General features: G+C 38.9%; 2 protein-coding genes across 3 annotated transcripts; one reads left to right on the forward strand and one right to left on the reverse strand.

Annotated features, from left to right (window-relative positions):
- Positions 1-908: 908 nt before the first annotated feature.
- Positions 909-6190, forward strand: LOC103719289. Its single transcript, XM_008808472.3, has 7 exons — positions 909-1192; positions 1324-1385; positions 1487-1570; positions 3472-3526; positions 4944-5079; positions 5574-5624; positions 5839-6190. Exons 1-7 carry the CDS (start codon positions 1072-1074, stop codon positions 5936-5938), a joined length of 609 nt encoding a protein of 202 aa, XP_008806694.2. The 5' UTR covers positions 909-1071; the 3' UTR covers positions 5939-6190.
- Positions 6191-6520: 330 nt separating this feature from the next.
- Positions 6521-8715, reverse strand: LOC103719297 (jacalin-related lectin 19). Of its 2 annotated transcripts, none has more exons than XM_008808490.3 (3): positions 8576-8715; positions 7790-8002; positions 6521-7126 (listed from the first exon to the last, which is right to left on the reverse strand). In XM_008808490.3, the coding sequence occupies exons 1-3, from the start codon at positions 8576-8578 to the stop codon at positions 6749-6751; spliced, it is 594 nt and encodes a 197-aa protein (XP_008806712.2). In that variant the 5' UTR covers positions 8579-8715; the 3' UTR covers positions 6521-6748. The 2 variants fall into 2 exon arrangements, with proteins under 2 accessions (XP_008806712.2, XP_008806706.2); XM_008808484.4 differs by having other exon boundaries at positions 7790-8011; positions 8576-8670.
- Positions 8716-20205: the final 11490 nt, after the last annotated feature.

Here is a 20205-nt window from a genome sequence, read left to right on the forward strand (position 1 = left end):
TTAAAAATCAAAAATTGTAGTCCTTATAGCAGGCTCTTGTTAGCTGTTGTGGACTGGGACGGGGTTCTACTTGCTAGCTAGGAAACCAGATGGACCGTGACGAATGTAGATGTCGAGTCTAATAAATTAAAGCTATTTCGGAGGGAATCTTGAAAACATTTTGAGGGTTGGGTTATGGATTCAAAGGTAAGAATAATGACCCCTATGATGGCCTTGGAAATTGGAATATTGAAATATTACTGGATTGGTCTTGGTTAATCTTGCTCATTAAATGAAATATATAAAAATAATAATGCTATCCATTGGATTTCATTTAACTAAATATAAGGCCGGACTTTAATGATCCAACTATCCCACCAGCAAATCTTTAGGTTAGCACGACTGTATTGATGTGTTTAGAGTAAGAATCATGACTCATACGTATGTTGGCCTTGGACTCGAATAACAGCCTTGGTGCGCTTAGGGGGGGCTCCAATAATTACTTGGCCTTGTACTGGGGTGCTTGATACGAAGAAATCAGACTCTTCTCTTTCGCTTGTATCCGTAGTCTGGTTCTGAAAAAAGTTTCTGCTTTTTGTTCAAAATTATTATTATTATTATTTGGCTAAAACAAGTATTTTATATATTGCAAGTACCAATATATTTAATAAAATCAGAAAACAAATGGTGACGTAGTGTCTGAAGTAACTATGGTATTTTCAAAATGACTGGCTGCTTAGGCAAATGCTTTATTAGCTTCACTAAATATATCAGCTTTGAAGCTCCAATTTTTACACCTGGTTAAAATTGATGTCCCTGCTCCAGAAGTTCTGAGTTCATGTAAATTTGGCAGAGCTTCTTTTTACTTTTTCATTTTGGTGAAACTAAAACTAGCGTTTAACATTTATGCCGTAGTACGTTCAGTGCGGCGGCTCACGCAGTGCTCTGGGGTTGGGCTCAGGAACGGCCCGTGTAAATATCGTGCGCTTGTAGCATATCCCTCCGCTCTCGCGTTGCCGACTTTCGGGGTCGCCTCCAGTCGAGCGCGCGGCGGGACTTCCGACTTCGCCCGGGGGTGGGGGACGAGCAAGGATGCTGAGCACAAACTGGTGGATACGTCGCCGGCAAGGCGGAAGAAGAGAAGAAGACGATGGCGTAGATGACCGATTCTCCCTCCCCACCCGCGATGATGTCCAGCCCATCGACACCCAAGGTCTCTCTTCCTTCCTTTATTCTCCCTCTCCGCTCGTTCCGGCTTCTTCTTTTGATTTTCTTAGCCCTTCTTCGTCTGAATTTCTCCCCAAGACATGCTATAAATGTTTGTTTTCTGGGGTTCTTCTTCAGAACAAGAGGAGATGGTCCGCTCTTATGAGAGGAAGCACGATCAACAGAGTCTTATTTGGAGGGTAGGGTAACTTCTCCTGTTGGCTCTTTTCCAGTTCAGCTGCATCCCTCATCCGGATTGTCTTGCTTGGGCGATAATTTCTTAATTTCCGGTTTCTTGCAGCGCATTTTTGCTGGTTTTCTTGTTGGCTATGCGGCATTCTTGATCTATTCCATCTTCCACCAAGCTTGGTTTCCCTGGGAACTGGTAAAGAACATTTTTACTCCCGCCATGATCTTTAGATCCTTTTCCAAGTAATCTTCATTTGATAGACCAGGTTTTTATCTAGAACTAAATCAATATGGCAGCTCCTATAACTACACATTGAGTATGATCTATGGTAGAGATAGAGGCCGACATATTCAGGTTCATGTCAGAAGTTATGTTGGAGCTCGAAGAAAACCTAATCTGCTCTCTAGATTGGTGGAAACTATAGTTTGATCTAGTAGGCTGACTTTTGCAAGTATAAATTGATCAAAGAAACTCGATCTTCACTCTCAACATAGATTGGCTCAGAGGGCACGCTATTTATAAAGGGCCCGTGAATAGCACCATATCATAAAGATGCCATATAAGCCAACTCAGACCTTAATCCCAAACTAGTTGGGGTCGGCTACATGAATCCTTTTCTTTCGTCGATTATAGGTATGCAGATACCATGAGCCATCAAAAATAACTGAACCCATAGGGTGATTCTGTGAAGCAAGGGATCAAAGGTTTCAAAGTTTCTACAGTTATGAAATCTGTTTCAGGGAAAGATGAAGGAAGACATCCAACTTAAATCAAGCTCGGGGTCATGTTTGTGCCCCCCAACGCTTGGGAGTACTTGTAACACTTGAGGATCAAAGAGCGAATGGCGGTGGCTTAAAATTTAAATATTTAAAACAAAAGGCATGTTGAAAAACTACAAGTTTCGGTGAATTGATGGCTTAAGTGCCACCCATAGCATATAGATGATGAAAAATCTTTTAGACTGGTCTTCCTAAAAGGAGGTTATTTCTGAGAATTTCAGAAATTTTTATAACCCAGTACTGGCCATCATCTATAAATGTCAATGGATGAGAGCTATGTGTAGTTTGGTCTATCGACACCATTGTAGCCCTAGCCTCTAGCTTTTCTATCTTCCAATGTTCTATTAGGAATTATTATTGAATTGGAAATGGCTAGTGCCGGTCATTGATTATTATCGAGCTCTGAATAGTTTTGGTGTTGATGCTGCTGCTTTTCTGAGTAGAACCATTTGGACTAATGTGAATTTTATCATTTAAAAGAAAAAAGATGGATAAAGCTCAGGTCCAGATGGCTTGTGCTGCAGTTCTATGCAGTGCACAACTTACCATCTTCTTGCCTTCACGGAAACATTCCATTTGCATATGTATTATTACACAAAACATTCCATTTGCATATGTATTATTTCACTCATGGCTTCATTATTAGAAGATAATTAATACATGTACTGGTCGATGGGAATGTGTTCAGGGTCAAGAAAATGGCAGATTTAGTTCCTATTATAGAAATATTTATGCAGGTCATGCAAACTTGAGCTTTGTCCTATCAGCTGTAATGCTTTATGTATACCAGGATTATAAAGCTTGTCTAGTGCATGGAAAACTTTATCTTATCCTTATTTAGCTTTTTATTATTAACATTTTGTTGGTATACATAAAAATGCTATTAAAATTTTGAGACAATGCCAATATGGTTGCTTGCTAATCTAACTAATGCGATTCTCTTTACTTTTATGTTTTTAAGCCACAATGGTCCTCTTTCCAGAATTTTATGTGACTATCCAGGGCCTGTTTGCATATGGTTACCATTCTCTTGAGCAACACCTCTACACTTGTCATGGAGCTCAACATTGTTTTAATTCCATTTTTGACTAATGTCAATTGTTCTTCTACTTCCTTTACATTCCTGTTAAGGGTGTTATGGTCTTTGATGGGAAGAACTAGTGGTGAAGTATCTGACAAGGTTTACATTTTGTAACAATATTAGTGTGACTTACCATCACATTTATCTTTTGTAGCTATGGACACCATTTACTGGAGCATTGTTACATGAAATTGTTCCTATCGGATATTTGACATTTTATTTTTACTTATGACCAGCGCTATCATGCTTACTTCATGGATGAGATGCCCACATGGATGGTCATATTTGCAGGTTTGCCACTGTTTTATTGTTACTGTTTGTGAGTGTTTCCAAACAGTCTTGTCATTCCATAATGATTGATCAGTTTATCAAGAATGTTCAGTTTGTTCTCTTAAAAAAAATAAAAGTTTCTGCTACAGCCTTCTAAGGTTGCATGAATATTTTACTACTAGGTATTTACTCTACAGCTTCTATCTTTTTTAGTCACTGATAATCATATCGCACAATTACCAGTCTTTTTGGGGATTGCATGTCTTTCCAGTGTAATTAGTTCCTGTATCGCATGTACCTGCTCATAGCCCAGTTTTATTCTTTGCATCTTTTTTGTTTGATATTAATGATATACATATTTGATTTCCATTATAAACAGCCAGCTGGTGTCGTGGTGTAGTTGGTTATCACATCAGTCTAACACACTGAAGTCTCTGGTTTGCCAATTTTATTAGCAAGCCTTAATGCGATGGTTAGGTTACTCAATTGTCACCCAGAGGTCATGGGTTCGCAATACGGAAATAGCCTCTCTACATCTGTCCCTCCCAAACCTTGCAATGGCGGGAACCTCCTGCACTAGGCCTCCATTTTTGCTGTTATAAATAACCAGAGTTCTTTGCTGGCTCTTGCTTGCTCGTTTCAGAGCTTTCAGGTATGTTAATATGGACAAGGCCAAAGTTGGGATCAGTTGTGAATAAGTTTTGAGTAATTGAGGAAACTATGGTCCTCTGCAGTACTGTTGTAAATGGCAGAATCCAGCATTTACAATCCACACTCCATTTAACTGGTTGTATCACATTTGAAGGTGCGATAATACAGTATGGAAATGATCCATTCTCTGATATAATATGAAATGTCTGGGTTGGAAAGGAGTAATCACACATTGTTCCAAGTCTTTGGTGTTGCAATGTGCTTGTTGGAGGTGGTTAAGCATGCTAAATTGTAGAGATGAAACATGCAACACTTTGAAGACATTACAGAAAACAACAAGGATCCTGTGAAGTAACGAAATTGGAGTCATGACTATATCAGAGGGCATTGATACAGAAAACCATGAAGGTGAAGGATTCTCTAACTCAACTTTGAGTAGTGGGAGTTACTAGCAGGATATCTGCAGCCTTGATCCCCTAGATTGGGTTGCTGCACCAGTAAATTTCTGTAAAATGTTAGCCAAATTTGTTGTCACAATGTGTCACGTATAGTTTTTTTTACTAGCACAGCTGTGCAAATGGACTAAATGTATTTAAATATAAACATATTGTATTCCAAATTTATATTTATCTAATTACATTAGTTTTATCTCTGTTCAGCTTTTGCAAAGTGATTTGTGTTTCTTATTGGCACATAAAATCTAAGCCAGTCATTTAGCATATTATAAAAGTATATCGGTGTATTTCTCTTCTCTTTTAGCTGATATATTCCCCTGCCTATTTTACAGACTGGGTTGCTGTGCTAGCTTGTTTGTTCACAGTCAAAGGGCTACTCCATAGTTCAAGCTCGTATAAACGGTGGATGTGGTATTCATGCTATACTGGCTCATTCCTGACCATCTTTTGGCTGTATTACATGTTGAGGTAATTATCATTTTTCTTTATTGCTCGGCTTGATGCATGAAATTCTTTCGAAATCGGAAGTTGGGCATTCTCTAAATCAAAATTTATTTTGCTGCCCATTTGGTAGAATAAAAAGAGAACTTTTTCGTGAACTTACAAAGAAATATTGAATCCATCGGTAAGAGAATAGTGATATTCTATCACCATTTTCTCTCTCTCCATTTAATTATTTATAAATTGCTTTGCTGACACAGCTTTGACCTGTGGTAGTTAACTTTGGTTTTGTTCTTCTTTATTGTGTTTCACTCTTTTTTCCTTCTAATAGGTCATTCATTCACTTGGCATTGACCACTTTCAGTTGATTTGTTATTGCAAATCGAATAATTATTGTCTTAAGTTAAATTCTTCACTGTATTAAAACTATATTGTTATATTTATCTATAGCCTAGGTGATTGTTTAGTAGTCCTGTTTATCACTCTAAATCTGCTTTCCTTTTATTATTTCCCTCTTACAGGTTACCAAAATTCCGGTGGGATATAATATGGCTTCCTTTTGGCCCTTTGAGGTATTACCTGCATATGAATTTTGCTTTTTATTTAGTACCAATTCAAACTTAGAGAGTATGAAAATGATGAGCAGTGATGGAATGGTTGGCATTTGGAGCATATATTATTACTCATGGGATTATCATATGTGGAGAGCTATTTCCAAGGCACCATTTTAGATTTCAGTTTATTTATGTAATTTTTTTTTTGACAAATATGTCTTGTTCTTTGCAGTGGTGCTGGGATCTGCCTCTATGTAGACCATCTGCTGATGGAGTCACTACAAGATATTAGAAAGTTGCGCAGCTACATGTATAACTACAAAACCTTATGATTTGCATGTTCCGTTTTTAGGGAGTCTTCCAGCAAATTTCTTCTGTATACAAGAATTTGCTATTGGTAAAAAAGAGGGGGAAAAAAAGGAAAACATGCATCCACTTCTTAGCCAGTCCTCTTCCTGTATTCGAATTTACCAGAAACCTGGTTTCTGGATGCCATTTCATAGTTCTAGATAGCAGCTATTCTTACCTTTCTGAATTACAGTGTGGCATGGTGAGTTAATGTGGAAAATGGTTCTCATTCATGATGACCAATTTGCATGCTTCACAGAAGTCCTAATTGAGCTCATCCATTGCAGCAAAGCCCATTTAGATATTGTTCACCAAAAATGAAGAGTTGCCGTTTTCTTCTGTTTCTTACACCCCAAACTGCTTTTATATTTCCTCAGGGTTCGGGCCTTAATATCCAGCACCAAATCTAGAATAACTAGGTCATTAGTTGCTCCTAGAGTAATTTTATGTTTCAAGTCTCCCTATATACTGAGGGATATTTCTTTGTGCGATGGTAAAAAGATTTGGATCGACAATCAGAGCGGTCCGGGTTCAAGTTCTGGGATAATCATTTTGTACGAAAACTATGTGAAAAGTTATATCTCTTCAGTCCTCCTGTTTTAGGATCTTGGGGTATAGGGACCTTAACTTGGTAATGGTCCTTCAGTCTCTCTACACATTATGAGAAGGCCATGAATGGATCGAGAGCAATAGCTTTTCACATAGCCTCAATGATGATGACATCTTAAGTTCAGTGGCAAAACCTCACCACAACCGAACACTAACATTTACATCCAATAAAACATTTGGAGAGCCTATGCATGAGCCTTCTGGGTCCTAGCAGTGGCATGAGAGCCATGTTCCCCTTTTCCATGTCCCAATGACTTGGCAGCCAAATTCCCAAACTTCTGAAGCTTCTGGTGCACAGCATCATAGGGGCCGACGGTTCGGATGGGCGACACACACAAGCCAATAGCATCAAGGTACCAACCGCTCCTTCCGCTAAAGCCAACAATCATCCCTCCATCCATTGGGAATGTGAATGGCGTCCCCTCTTCAACTCCGAAAGGCCCGAAAGCCCTCTGATTACTCTTGAACGTAAGCGATCGAATCACGGGTGAACCACTGTGTACCACCGGAGAATAGTGCCCGCTTACTGATGTCAGGAACTCCTCCGGGTAATGCAGTTTGACCTGCAGTGTTCCATAAACAATGTAAATTTGAAGCATAGAAACTAGAAGCATGATCCTTCTAGGCTGCGAAGTTTTACATAATAATAAGCACGAGATGATAAAACATCGGTATACCATGTAGCATAGAAACTAGAAGCATGATCCTTCTAGGCTGCGAAGTTTTACATAACAATAAGCATGAGACGATCAGCATACCATGTAGCATAGAAACTAGAAACATGATCCTTCTAGCTGCGAAGTTTTACATAACACTAAGCACGAGACGATAAAACATCAGTATACCATGTAGCATAGAAATTAGAAGCATGATCCTTCTATGCTGCAAAGTTTTACATAACAATATGCATGAGACGATCAGCATACCATGTAGCATAGAAACTAGAAACATGATCCTTCTAGCTGCGAAGTTTTACATAACACCACGAGACGTTAAAACATCAGTATACCATGTAGCATAGAAACTAGAAACATGATCCTTCTAGGTTGCAAAGTTTTACATAAAAATAAGCACGAGACGATAAAACATCAATATACCATGTGATCGTTTGTTTCATAACTATTATGGATCCAACATGTATCTCAGAAGACATAACTTCAGTAATTATGGCATAAGAAATCAGTTCTTCAAATATAATAGAAGATATAGTTGACATAGAGACATACCTGGACTGTGAGGTTGCCCCCAACTCCTCCATGCTTTTCTGCCAAAACAGGCTTCCCATTCTTGTCATACAAGACCCGAATCGAGTCGATGCACCGATCGTAGACCAGATATATCTCTCGAACTCCACTGTAGCTGCCATCATCCCAAGGACTTCCACCATGGCCGCCCCAAGGGCCTACTTTAACCGTCTTGCTCGAGCCGGCAACCTTCTTCTGAGAATGCTTATCAGACACAGCACAAACATGTTATCTGTTAGAGATTTTGTTGCCAAGAATTTTGAGAAATAAATGTTTTGACTTACTCGCCAACTCACCAAGGTGGAGACTAATTACTGATAGATTTATTAAAAACACTTTAAACTACGACGAAAACTTTGCATGTTTGCATGGGCACCTCAGAGAATCAGAACCAAATGACAAACAGTGTTAAAAAATGAGCTAGCAGGAAAGGAAAAAAAGATGTCCGAACAACATAGCCCAAAATTCAATGCTTAAGACAATTTGCCCAAGATTTAATAACAGGGTTGGCGCATCCGACAGGGGTTGTATCTTTCGCACTAACGAAGGATTTACCTTCCTTCGTGGGAATCCACCGTTGGATCGCGCAAGGATGGCTTAGAGATCTGTGCAGAGTGCGATCCAACAGTAGATGTCTTGAAAGAAGATCAATCATTCTTTGGCATGAAAGATGCAACCCGAACCCTGGTGTATTAGGAAGAACCTTCATCATAGATCAGAACAACTTGCTTATGTTTACAAAACACTAATACAGGATCCTTTACTGACCATGCTGGGCTAGAGAGCAAGCACCAAACCAGCAAGCTCTACCTACAAGAAATGGAGGTAAACGGACATAGACTGGAGAGCAACTTGGTGCTCAGATTTATAAATGAATGTGGAGCTTGTAGAGGTGAAGGAACCAAGCACTTTGTTCTGTCGACAGCATCCCATATATGCCTTCTGCTTTTCAAAAGCATAAGCATATAATGAGAGCTTTACAGGTAAAATATGGAAGTTTAACAGTGGATCAGACTGGAGAAAGCTTACCACAAAATAGAAAAGCTCACATATGAACTAAGCCCAAGACTTAGCTCAAAGCTTGGTCGAAGTAGAGTAATTTTTTTTTTATGCATACATGTTGTACAAAAAGAATCATACTATATAAACTAACTAATGCAAGTGCTGCACTAGTAATGTGCATTTTCCGAAGTGGGGCATTGCAAATTGATAATTTCAGCTATCAACAGGATTCTCCTCCTTTCGAGTCAGAAAATATAAAGACACCTTTACAGCTTCAAGCATCAATCTTCGACGTGATTCAAAGCATCAATTGACTTGTTACGTTGTGGTACAGAGACTGATGATACAAGTAGAGTAATGAAGAATTCTCCACTTTCGATCAGAAAAAAAAGGCAATTGGCATCTTTCTTTTATCTCTAGTTGAAATAAGGTGAGATTAGCCGATCAAAAGATCCTCCTGAAGTAGCATCTCCCTCCTCCTATCCACTAGTCTCACCTCAGAGAATTTTCCTAGAGAATATAGTTCCAGAGTCCAAAAACAAATCAGCATTCCAGCTGCAGGTTGGCGGCCTTCTTTGTGGGTGTGGATGGATGGAGACACCTCCAATCTGAGGGCCAAAAACCTTGCTGATATTGCACGCTAGTGGTGCAAGATGCTTATTATAATCATGTGAACTCCAACACGTATCCGGTTATATATAGTACGCTTCCAAAAGATCATATGCACCTCTAAGTTTCTATACGATTACAGGCTTACATAAGAATTTCGTTTCAGGAAATGCAATGGACAAAATGATCGAAGGCAGGCTACAAATCCTACTGTATAAATATGAAGATGCAGCAGCATATGATGGATATGCTCTACCTTGTTGTGAATATTGTAGTCAACATGATAACTAAAACTTCCTTCATGCTCAAATATACATTTAATCACATATCTATACCATAATCTGGAAGCTTCAAATAAAGTAACCGATGAGCTTCCGATTCGCAAATCCACTTGTAAACATTGGAACACTCATATGGCATCCAACCGATGATGCGAAATAACACAGTTGCTTAGATGAACGAACATCAGCGCACAGGTCCAGCCAGCCCTATCCAACCACATGTAATAATATTACAAAGGTGGAACCTAGTTATAATGCTACCATAAACACAAGCTCCTAACAAGTTTGAGTAATGCTTACATGCAAACATGCTGCACAAGACCTTTGAAATTAGGACTAGTGATTCAATGAACCGAAATTTTTCTCTCTTATTGACAAACAAGCACTTAGAGAAGGAATTAGATCCGAGTTTATAAGTCCAAAAAAAAAATAAAAATATAGGAAGAAGATTAAAATCTAAACAAACCAACCCCTTCAGAGGGCCTACATACATGTCAAATAAATGTAGATAGTTTGGTAGTGTCGATGCTATCGTTCTGGTTCATTTGCCATTGCCTATCCGCACTCTCTCTTAATATTTGTAAGCAAAATGAGCTGACGAGAAAGAAGGCCCGGCCCACCATGGCCATATGTATAAAAAGGTCGATTATTTGCTCTTAAAGACCCAAAGCCCACCTGGCCATCTGTACCTCATCGACCCTTGTCTTTGAAACAAGCCCTCTCAAGCTCTATGTTATGGACCCTTTATCATCCCTGACTTCTTTCCCCACGAAGGGGTGGCAATTTTTGATCCAATTCGTCAACCCGGCATGCAGATGACCAGCAGATTTAGATTTGATATAAATAGATTTGGGTTATTAAATAGATTGGTTTCAATTCTAGATTTTTGATCCATTTTGACCTATTTAATGATTGGATCGGACAGTAATCTAACTATTCAATCCATTGAAAATATGTTTACTCCATTTAAAACCTACTTTACCCATTTGCGTCTCATTCAACCTAATCTGCACAACTTGTTTAACTGTTTAAATCTATTTAACATTAGATTCACTTAACTTATTTAACCCATGTAGCCTGGTTTAATTCGACCTGTTTAGTAAACTAGTTATATAGGTCATAATGAATTATCTATTTAATGAACACGCCAGATTCGAATCAAATTTTTGACCTATTTAATAAGTAGGTGGATTTCAAGTTGATAAGTCTTTAACCTGCCTACCTCCATGCTATCAAGCATCGAATCTGCATACTCGTACCTTTTGGAACCTAGTTCGGCCATATCATTTAGTGGTTGGCTGAAATCAACTAATGGTGTAACAAATCAGTTTAATTTGGGACCCAGCATCTTGGAAATACCGACCATGGGATTGCCTGCGGCTGTCCATTTGAAGGGTACCCACAGCCAAACCATTCAGCTAGTTGGTCTTCAAATGCCCGAGGAAAGCAGCCTACTGCAATTCAGGTAACACATATTCCCATCTCATTGGTAGGTGGCTACATGTTATGCACCATGATTGGATAGAGAGAGAGAGAGAGTTGATACTTTGCTTTCTAATAAATGTTGGTACATAATTTTCTTGGAAGTAATGATACAACCATAGGATCAAGACAGTTCAGCAGAACATATGCTTCTGGTTTTATACTCAATGCCTAAAGAACATAGGCTCCTTTATCTGGAACTCAGAAGCCGGATGATAGATTAGAGCTTAGTAGGAATTCAGAATTACAATCTGAAAAACTTGGAAGTGGAGTATAAAGATATTCGCGCAATGATTTCTCTGAATATATGGATCCCATGAGTGTTTCTTCAAGCCAAAGAAAACAGTTGTTTCATGGTGACTGAAAGCTACAAGCATCGCGTATGAGGAGACTCTATACGAGAGCGCTTTAACCGCACGTAATGTTCTTCTTGATTTCAAGCAATTCTTATGTAAATTTGTTAGGTTTGACAATTCTATGCAACTTCCACTCGACTGCTCGTCTGGAATTATTGGTGTGGATGAGACTCCCAGCTGCCGCGACCAATCTTGTCGAACATCCTAAAGTCATTGTTCTCGCTGTCGGATGTGGAAGTTGCTGTGTCCTTTCGTCTCTACTTGTTCTAGTGATATTCCCTCTTGGTGGATTGTGAAGGCTCGTTCGTGATGCCAAATTTTTTTCCAAAACAAGATCTCATAAGTTGTTGGTGGGGATCCCAATTTATACCTTATATCTGCAGTTGCTTGGATTATCCAGATCAATTCGCTTTGCAATTTATACGGACGAATGAATATCTGTTTTGAGATCTGTGTAGGCGGACGAATATTTGGAATGTAGTTGCTTGAGATTTGTGCAGATGGATGAATAATTCCGATCATCCACTGATCGCTTTGAGGTCCGTCTAGGAGGATGAATATTATGGATTATCCATGCAGCCGCTTTAAGAACTGTGCAGGCGGAAGAACATTTCTGGTCGCGCAAGATGCTTGGAGATCTGTGCAGGCGATGAATAAAGGAGTTTGGAGCAATTTGAGATCTATGCGATGAATGATCCAATAGTGGATTTGGAGGAAGGAAGGTGAGTCCTAACACCATTCCAACAATAAATTTTTTTATGACATAAATGGTAGTTTGGTCATAATATAATTGAATACTATCATGCGATGATCACGCTACTCTATGAATGAAGAAGAATGGTTTGAATCTTTTTAAGTCGGGAGGGTGACTTTGAAATTGGCCAGATGACTTTGAAATTGGCCCCAAGTTGAGAGGTTTAGCTGCAATTTTCTTCTAAATATTAAGATGCAAAAGCTTCCACGCAGCCTAACTTTCCAATGAGAATTGCTTACAAAGACAAATTTCTCTTGTAATCATTCCACAAGAAATCAAATTTTCTAACCTTTAGGAAGCTGCCATGGGTCTACAGCAGCCTCTTTTTTTTCGTTTTTTTCTATAGCATTGCCCATTTGGTACCTTCTCAAACCAAACCTAAGCTCTACGTTTCCAAGGCGGCGAGACTTCAAACCTTGCAAGGCAGTGACACGTTGGGCCCTCTGTAGCAGTTAGTACAGGTAAGATTCGAATGGACAGTCCAACCGAAACTCTTCATCCAAGATTTAAACTCAAACCAAGATTTAAAATAAACTTCCAATGATGTTGTGACGGCTATTATAATTATTTCAAAGCCTTCCACTAGATAATGGATGTCGTGTAGACACATACCTGCCATTCTAGAATGAGAAATTAATTAGGATTGCTATTTAACATTTCCACTTTTCATTAGTTAAACTAAAATTTAAGTTTTTAATGTCATATGAGTCAAAAAGTAAATCTATATTTGTTAAACACCAACATAGCAAGTAATATTGTCGTGTTTTTTAAATCATTGTTTGTCGTAATGTATAACTTGCCGTGACATCCACTTTTTTTTGTTAATCCACTTCGCAATGAAATGGACAAGGGCGGTGCTAAGTGCTAAGAAAGTTAAGTATGACTTGCAAGAATAGGTACAATATATTATGAGCATTTGGCTCAATAATGAATTACCAAGCTGAGCCTCGGCAGCTTCTATGTAATTAGTGGTACCCAACGCTAAGCAATTAACTATTGTTATTCAATCATTTTCGAGAATCATCGTCATCCAAAGTCAGGATTTAAGTAAATTTTGGTTTTAAAGGATGTGCAAGGCTATATATATATATATATAATAGAAAATCATAAAACAAGAGAGTTTAATTATGACTTGCAAGATCTGTTGATATATTAGGAGGTTTTGGCTCAGCAACTTTTGCGTGACTTGGTGCCAAAATATATTAAGTAAATATGTTGTTATTCAATCACTTTTGGAAGCTGAGTCTGGACCAGTTCATGCTTTGGTTTTGAACAGTACACAAAGTTGTGTACATACCCTATTACCCATCAAAAAGTTATAAGTAATAGCTGTTATTTTTATTATAAACTAAGAATAATGAATCAGGATGGGTCCGCATTAAGACTATTCCACTGTTGAAATCTTATAACATTTCAATATTTTTTTAAGAATCTAATAAGTTTTTCTTCAAGGACTGATATATCATTAGGAAAGATCTGAGATTGTTCAAGAATCGCAACCTCGTGTCTTATAATTGAGGCATCAAAATCCCCCTTAATTTAATAAATCATACAATAGGAACTGTATTTAGATATTAATTTTGGTGGATACCCATGATTTCTTATTTATAGAGCAACGACGGTAATTAGGGCACAGAATTTCCAAATACTTTTTTTTTGGTAATTTTATTTTTCACGTACGTCGTCAGCAGGTCGCCGATGCCGATATATACCGAAATCTCCGCCTTCATCTCCGTTAATGTGAAAGCCTTGTCCCAGAGGTAATCCCGGGGACTCCGTGACTCCATCCAAACGCTAAAGGAGTCATGCTAAACGCACCCCACGTTCTTTGATTATTACCTAAAATTATCCCTCACCCCGCATGCCACACGCCGGTCGCATAAGGCGGATGAGAAATTTCTCGAAATAAAGGGGGTCTTTTATCGGATACCTTCTTATTTCTTCGAAACCGGAGGGCGTTTTGGGAAACAAAGGATCGGGACGCCAAATACCACCCGGGACCACCGATGCCAGCTGTCTTACGTCGTTTTACCAGCTGTCAGTCCGGGCAGCTGCCCGCTCCACCAACGCTGCCCGGCTCCTGTTCGTCTATAAATACCTCTTCTCCCCCCGTCTCCTCCCTGTCTCCGTCCGCTTGTTCGCCTTCTCCTCTGAGGTCCCTTGCCCTCTTCCTCTCCCCAAACCCCTAACATTTGCTCTAGAGATATCTCGAATTCTCAACACCAGAAGGGAATGGAGGTCATCCGATCCAGCATTCTCTCTGCCTTGCTCATGGCCGTGGTCGCCGTGTTCTTCCTAGCCGGCGGAGCCGCCGCGGCCGACCCTCCTGCCCCGAGCCCCACCTCCACCGCCGGCGCGATGGGTTCTCCCCTCTCCATCGCCGTCCTCGCCTCCTCCATCGCGCTTTTCGTCGGATCTCTCCGTCATTGATGGTTCCGCGGGTGCTGAGGTAGACTCGTAGGTCTCTGCGGTTCGGTGGCGTTTTTGGTTTGGGTTTTCTGGTCGATGGTGTCCTTGTTGGTCTATGTACTTCGTATATGTGGTTGTCCTTTTTTTTTTCTTACAGCATTGTTCGGTTGGGGCGTCTGTAGATGCCTTTTGTGGCTCTATGGGGTTAGATCTGGACGTTAGGGTTTCCATGGGATTGAACTATGTCTAGGTAATAAAGATCCATACATCTGATCTGGGAGTGGGTCTATGTGACAGTTTGTAGATATATTACTCTTACTGCATGGATCAATATAGATTGGTGTTATTTTTTTTCGCTGATTATTGCTGGATTTGATGTTTGTGTGAATGATCTGGTACTTTTTATGCCGGACTTTTGCTATCGGATGTTTGATTCTACGCTTCGATACTCATTCTACATGGGGCCAGATGGCTTTGAGGCGGTGGTGAAGTTCTCATTGGATCAGTTAGTAGCCATATGATTAGTTTTGGACGACCAAAATTGTTGTTTCTTTTTTTACTATTATTTTCTTGTTAAGCCAGCTGCTTTTATGTCGTTGTTGTCATTGGATTGGTAGTTGAATGGTGGGCTGCAGATGAAAACGTAATGGAATGGATGTGGATCTTAATGTTGATATAATTCTCTAACAAAATGACTGGTTTTGATTTATCGCCCCAAAACCGAAATACAGTGTGTATTGATATACCGCAATGGATCTATGGTTTTTGTGGGGCTTACAAAAATTACAATTTGTATATTAAATTTGCTGGACAGGTGAAGGTAAGTTTCATTTTTTATATGATTTCCATGTTCATTGTTTAATTATTCGTGCCTATTTTCCAACCTAAAGCCCTGATTCAGTTGGGACAAGTCATGCCCCTGCTTTCATTTGGAGTCAGGTATATGCATGTTGAAATACATGTTTAATAGTTTCTCGCATACTTGTAAGACATTATTTCAATGTTTACTTGTAAGCCTCGACAAGTAGCTCATATAGTGTTATTGTTTTTGTCATGTCATTGTTGCAATGTAGAAATTTGAAACGGAAATTTGAGGTTTACCCTCTTGGTCATTTTGCACCGATTCCTCCTGATTAAATCTTACGGTCGTTTGTGCCTATGTAAAACGTGCATTCCCCTGTATCCAGGAAACAGGGCTGGCTGGGCAAAGAAGAGAGTTTCAGAAATTGGATCGATCTTTCTTCGCCTTTTGTTTTTTGTTGTTTCTGATAAACCCCCTTAAAAAAAGGTATTGGTTCTGTCTTTATTATTCTCCCTTTTGTCTTTGATATCAGTTTCAAACAAATATCTTTTTACAGTCATGCATACCTCCTCCTTGTCTTGAACCAGTTCACAAGGGCCCGGGCCACCACAAAACCTCGTAAACTAATCATTTGATTGTTTGAAGCAGCATCAATCACGCACATAGACCTTGAGATGCCTGCTGGATCAAATTCAATCAGCTGCGCTCATAGTTCCCAACATCAACCTTGATTGACTGCGTTGGTTGATCAGTTAGTTTGCATTTTCGCTTAGTAGAGTATTAAAAGATCATGGGCTTGAACAAGCCATGTGGTGATCAATGATTTGGGCAGCTGTAATGAAGTCTATTCAATTGGAATTCATAAGAAAACAGGAAATCATGAGGGTGACCTGCATTTTAGACTTTGTGCTTCGGTTCTGACCAGTCAATTTGAGTTTCCACAGTAAAATTTAGAAAAAAAAGACCTAAGTTGAAGAAAACATTAGATTTAAACTTAGTCGTAATTAAATTCTACAACCAGGAGAAAGGTCGTAGTTGAATTCTACAACCAAAGAAAAAGGACCCATACAAATCGAGGGAAGCTGAGCTAGAAAAAGTTTATTTTGTTTTTCTTTGAATGCCAAATGTGATATTTTTTAAGGACAAGCACGGTCAAATTCGATATATATTGTTGATCTACTTCTTCTCAGCTTAATAATTTTTATTAGATTTCTTAAATTAGCCGTCCGTGCGAAACTCGAATCGGCTAGCCCTAACTTTGCGGCCCTCCCAATTCCTGCACGGAAACATCTTAATTTCCTTGCCTCCCATCTATTTCCTCGTGCAACCCGAGTTACCAGTCATGGCAATCGAAGTGTCGGGTCAAAACTGACTCGGGTCATAAGTTCCATCCGGGTCTTGTCGGAGACCGACCGGTTCCTGTTCTAAAGCTGACTGGGTCCCGCTATGTGAAGCGTTGGAACGTGCGAGAAGGGACAAACCGAGCTTGCTTGGAATTCCAGTCGAGCAATAAATTGGAACAAAGACCGCGTTCATCTTGACGGAAGAAAGCGACAAGTCTTGGCGCGGAAAATGCGGGCTTGGTGCGTGATTTCTTAAGTCTAGGCGTGGCAGCGTTGCAGGTTCGGGACCGCAAAAGGCCATGCCGGTCGCCGGAGTCCAACCCACGTACCTCTTTGGTCTATATTGTCCCGATTCCTGATTGGTTTTAAAATATTCGTTGTACTGACTACTATTTAAAATAATCATCTTCTTAGGTTATTTATAACAGCTGTTGTATCCAATGGCAGCTGCCTGCTGCCATTATAGTGGCTTTATCAACTATATCTTAGTGTCATTTTTAAAATCTTGCAAAGCTGCCAACACTTAATAAGTAGCATGTAGAGATAAGTTTAATGACATATCTGGTTGGAATCTAAGCCAAATGACAAAACACCATGAGGGAATAATACTTGTTTTTAAACTCTTCATCATGCATGGTATTGATTTATGTCTTATACATATGAAATCCAGTCATCATGTTGTTGTCCATGAATCCTAGCCCGCTGTCTTTAAACATGTCTCCTAAATATACTCTTTTATCTTCATTCGCTGCAGCAACAAGATCTTGTATGGGGTTGGATAGGATGAAAACCCTAATACCTAGTCTGTTGCCGAAGAAAAATTAGGTCTTGGTGTCTTCGTTATACAGCAAAGGCATGCTTTCCACTTTACTATTCGACCTACTTATGTAGTTTGTATAATAAGCAGCTAGGCGCCATAAAGTAATACTAATATGATTATATGAAGTGACCTCTCTACTGTATTCCAATTCAAATCGTAGGCTTCCTCAATCACCCTCCCCCGTCAATGCATCGACAAACGACGAATGAGAACTGCCAAGTGAGTTCCCACCACCCTCATCACACGAGTACACGCCTACCTAATGTTTTGTTACTTTACTGCATTTCAGACAGGACTGGCGACACATGGAGACTTGAAAAATAAAGGCACACTAATTGAAGGACAAAAGTGACAACCAGAGGGATGTCATCAACACCAAGAGATTAGCTTTTCCATTTGTGAGTCTCTGTGTGAGAGAGAGTGAGTGGAAACCATGTGGTGTGTGGCCCTTTTGCTCCCTAGCCTTCTTTATTTGAAATCAAATGGTTCTTTTTGGTGAGTGCTTTGGAATCGATTTCTTAGCCCACTGCTCCATTTTTCCTTTCCTGCCGGATTTCATGCGAGGTTGAAACTTTCTGGCTCTCGCAGAAATTAAAGATAGCATGTTATTGGAGGACGGAAAGATTTAATCTTTTTAACTCTCATACTATTGCAAGACAAGATGGTCCCATTTAGTATTGTCCACACCACAAAAGCAAGAAGGAGAGAAGTGGAGTTACATTTGAAAGAGGGCGAGCCTTTTCGACTTTCATGCCTTGGTTAGAAATTTGTATGAGAAAGAGAGAAACCATATAGGATATGTCTTAGCCATGTTTTTTTTTTTAAAAAAAAAAGTATTTTCATTTCAAATGACAGAATAAAATAAATGAACTTGCAATTGAAGATTTCCTTGGCAATTAATGTTTTGTATGCAAGGAGTGAAGACCATTAATGAGATCATTTATCATGTTATCCACATAAACAAAGTATAATAAAAAGCTATATTAAAAGAATGTTTTGTTTTCAGTTAGATATAATGAGTGCAATGAAGCTTGCATTCAAAAACAATTTCATGCAGCCTAATAAGCAAACATCAATTTAAAGTGTACCGACTAGCTATTTATACTTTTTTTAATTGGATTTACTTGGATAGGTACTCCGCAACAACAAAGACAAAACTTAGTGTATAGTATAATAATACTTTACTATTCTTATCTAAAATTTATTCACATTATTAAGTAGCATGATTTAATGTATATTCTGATATTTATATTTTAACAATTAATTCTTTCAAACAATAATCTATTAGTCTACTTCTTTTTATTCATTATGATATTTTCAAATTTTAATTATTTAAAATATTTAAAATACCGATGACTTCTATATATTTCAAAATTCATAAATGATAATTTTTATAAGTTTTTTAAAAATGCATAATTCATGATTTTTTTTTCTTTATGCTGCAATTAAAGACCAATGATAATATTTAGCATAGAAAACTATTAATATTTTTATGCTATGTTTTGAAATAATTTTAATATTTTAATATTTTGATATAAATTCAGCCAAACTAATGAGTAGAGTCCAGGTTAAATATCTATTCCTTATGCTTCGATCTAGTTTTCTATTTATTGCATATGATACTGATTTACATAGCGATTCCGCTACCGTTTTTTATGATATTTATATTAATTTTTATTATTAAATTTCATTCAAAATATAATTTATATTCGACTTATATCTTACTTAGAGAGAAAAAAATAGATATAATTAATATCTGATTTGTATTCATACAGGACAATCAAAGTATTAGGTTCGAATATTATAAATACTAATTTTAGTATCTATCCAATGTCTAAATAAATATTTATATTTATCAAAAATAAATAAATTTAGATATGGATATATTAATATTTAATCCGTTTTAATTTATTTTCAGCCCCTACTCATATATATTTCAAAATTTATGACGCAATTTTGACGAAAGTGCTGATACCTTGGACGTCCGCTATTTGTCATAATGCCTATCAAATAAACTTCTTCTCAATCTACGCTGAATTAAATCCAAATCTTCCATAGATGATTTTAAACCAAGATATCTTCGCTTTTCCAATGGCACCAGATCTTAGCCGTTCATCCGGTGGGTTTTTGATGGCACGCGGACCCCCATTATGGAAGGATCTTTCAATAAAACATTTAGAGTTGCGCGGGACCCACGTGACCCAGCTGTCACATATAAGGAATTGCCAGGCCGACGGTTTCGGGCAGCGATGCCCGTCCAACTAAACCCCTGCCCGGAATTCTTATATTCCCAGTCCCCGTCTTTAAAGCCTCTCAAACCTCCCTCTTACTCTTCCCTCAGAATCCTAACCCTCGTCTCCCCCTTCCGCTCCGGCGATCCGAAGCCCTAGAAGACAGAGAATGGCAGCTCTCTATTCCAAGGTCCTCTCCCTCCTCTTCGCGGCGGTCCTCGTCGTGATCGCCCTCGCCGGCGGAGCTGCCGCGGCGGAGGCCCCCGCCCCGAGTCCCACCTCCGGCGCTGGGGCCCTCTCCACCCCCCT

The sequence above is a fragment of the Phoenix dactylifera genome, chromosome 11 (genome assembly GCF_009389715.1).
Source record: "Phoenix dactylifera cultivar Barhee BC4 chromosome 11, palm_55x_up_171113_PBpolish2nd_filt_p, whole genome shotgun sequence".
NCBI lineage: Eukaryota > Viridiplantae > Streptophyta > Magnoliopsida > Arecales > Arecaceae > Phoenix > Phoenix dactylifera.